The sequence below is a fragment of the Moschus berezovskii genome, chromosome 6, assembly GCF_049115385.1.
Source record: "Moschus berezovskii isolate FMDL1 chromosome 6, NW_MosBer_1.0, whole genome shotgun sequence".
In the NCBI taxonomy this organism is placed as follows: Eukaryota; Metazoa; Chordata; class Mammalia; order Artiodactyla; family Moschidae; genus Moschus; species Moschus berezovskii.
The window spans coordinates 35793753-35795453 of record NC_142465.1 but is presented as its reverse complement, the minus strand read 5'-3'; the positions used below and the strand labels follow the sequence as shown (position 1 = coordinate 35795453).

The 1701-nt window shown below is 41.6% G+C and overlaps 1 protein-coding gene across 1 annotated transcript; it reads right to left on the bottom strand.

Moving 5' to 3' along the window:
• Nucleotides 1-458: 458 nt before the first annotated feature.
• LOC129536675 (olfactory receptor 8S1-like) lies at nt 459-1376 on the bottom strand. Its single transcript, XM_055395721.2, has one exon. The coding sequence runs from the start codon at nt 1374-1376 to the stop codon at nt 459-461; it is 918 nt and encodes a 305-aa protein (XP_055251696.2).
• Between the last annotated feature and the right edge of the window lie 325 nt (nt 1377-1701).

Below are 1701 nucleotides of genomic sequence, written 5' to 3'. Positions count from 1 at the left end.
TGAATGATCTGGCACTGACCATGTGCTCATTCTTGTACCAGCCAGCCACTGTGTCAAAAAGGATGAGTGAGTAATGAGACGAGATGGGGAAGATTTGGGGACACTGTGATTAACAATCTCTATGAGACTTTAGCTGGAGTTTAGTTACTGGAAAAATGGTAAAGAATGCCTAAGCAGGTAATAACAATATCTACCATACTCTGTGTGTAATAAATTAAATATTTTTGTAAGAAGAATTGTGAGATAAAAGGTTCATCTAGCCACCTTCCTCTAACTAGGATGAAACTGGTATCATTCCATAGAATGCCTTCACCTTTTCTTAAGTATTTTCAAGAAAAAAATGTATGGCATCTTGCAGATCCTTATATCAGAGAATTCTCCTAAATATCCAGGCATTATTTATTGCAATTCTACCCAAGTTCCTCATCATTATAATTTTTTATCTATGGTTTGAAACACTAGAAGCATCTTCTCAGCATTCTTCTCACAGCTGCCTTCACTTCCTTGTTATTCAGGCTGTAGATGAGAGGATTCAGCATGGGAGTGACCACACTATACTGCAAGGAGAAGATCAGCTCTTGAATGGATCCTGAATTTGGCATGAGATAGCGGAGTAAACCTGAGCCATAAAAGAAGATCACTGCAGTGAGGTGGGAGGAACAGGTGGAAAAGGCCTTTCTTCTGCATTTGGTGGAGCTGATATTCAGGATGGTAAACAAAATGTGAACATAGGAGAAAAATATCAAGAGGAAATTTCCAAAGAAATGCAGGAGGCTGGAGCAGAGCAGGGCAGTAAAGCTTGCAGACACATCAGAGCAAGACAAAGGGTAAAGAGAGGGCAGCTCACAGCTGAAGTGGTGGATATTTTGAGCTTCACAGAAGTCTAAGTTGAGAGCTACAAGGATATTGATGAGAGCATCCAGAAAAGCGAAGCCCCATGAACCACCCACCAACCCCAAACACAGCTGTCTGTTCATCACCTGGCCATAGAGCAGAGGAGAAGTGATGGCAACATAGCGGTCATAGGCCATGGCAGCAAGTAGGCAGGATTCTGTGCCTCCAGTGGCAAACACAAAGAAGACCTGAGCCATGCAGCCCTCTACTGAGATGGTTTTCTTCTCAGACAGGAGGTTCTCCAATAGCTTGGGCACAGTTACAGAAGAGTGGCAGAGATCCAGAAAGGACAACTGTCCCAGGAAAAAGTACATGGGGATGTGAAGCTGGGAATCCACCCTGATCACTATCAGCAGCATCAGGTTCCCCATCAGGGTCAGGATGTAAATAACAAGGAACAGCACAAAGAGCAGAGCCTGGATTTGGGGGTCAGCAGACAGTCCGAGAAGAATAAACTCAGAGACAACACTGTGGTTTCTCATTGCCTTCGGTATTTTCTTGGGAATGCAAGAAAAATATCAGGTGAAATATTTTCTGATGGCTAACAAATATCCAAGTGTTTTAACCCTCTCCATTCACAAAGTTTTATGCCTACTCAAAAATGTAAGTTTTGAAATGATAAACTTCCCCAAGTCTCTAAGTTTACCAAAACCTGTAATTTTTGTTGTGGGATCCCAACCCCAGATCAACTCCCTCTCCACTTTTATTGTTCCTTCTTTAATGTCTTAGAGTTTACTTGCTATTGTTTTATTATTAAAGTTACTTGATGATGTTTGTGAACTGTTGATAATAAACTAGTAAAGAGGG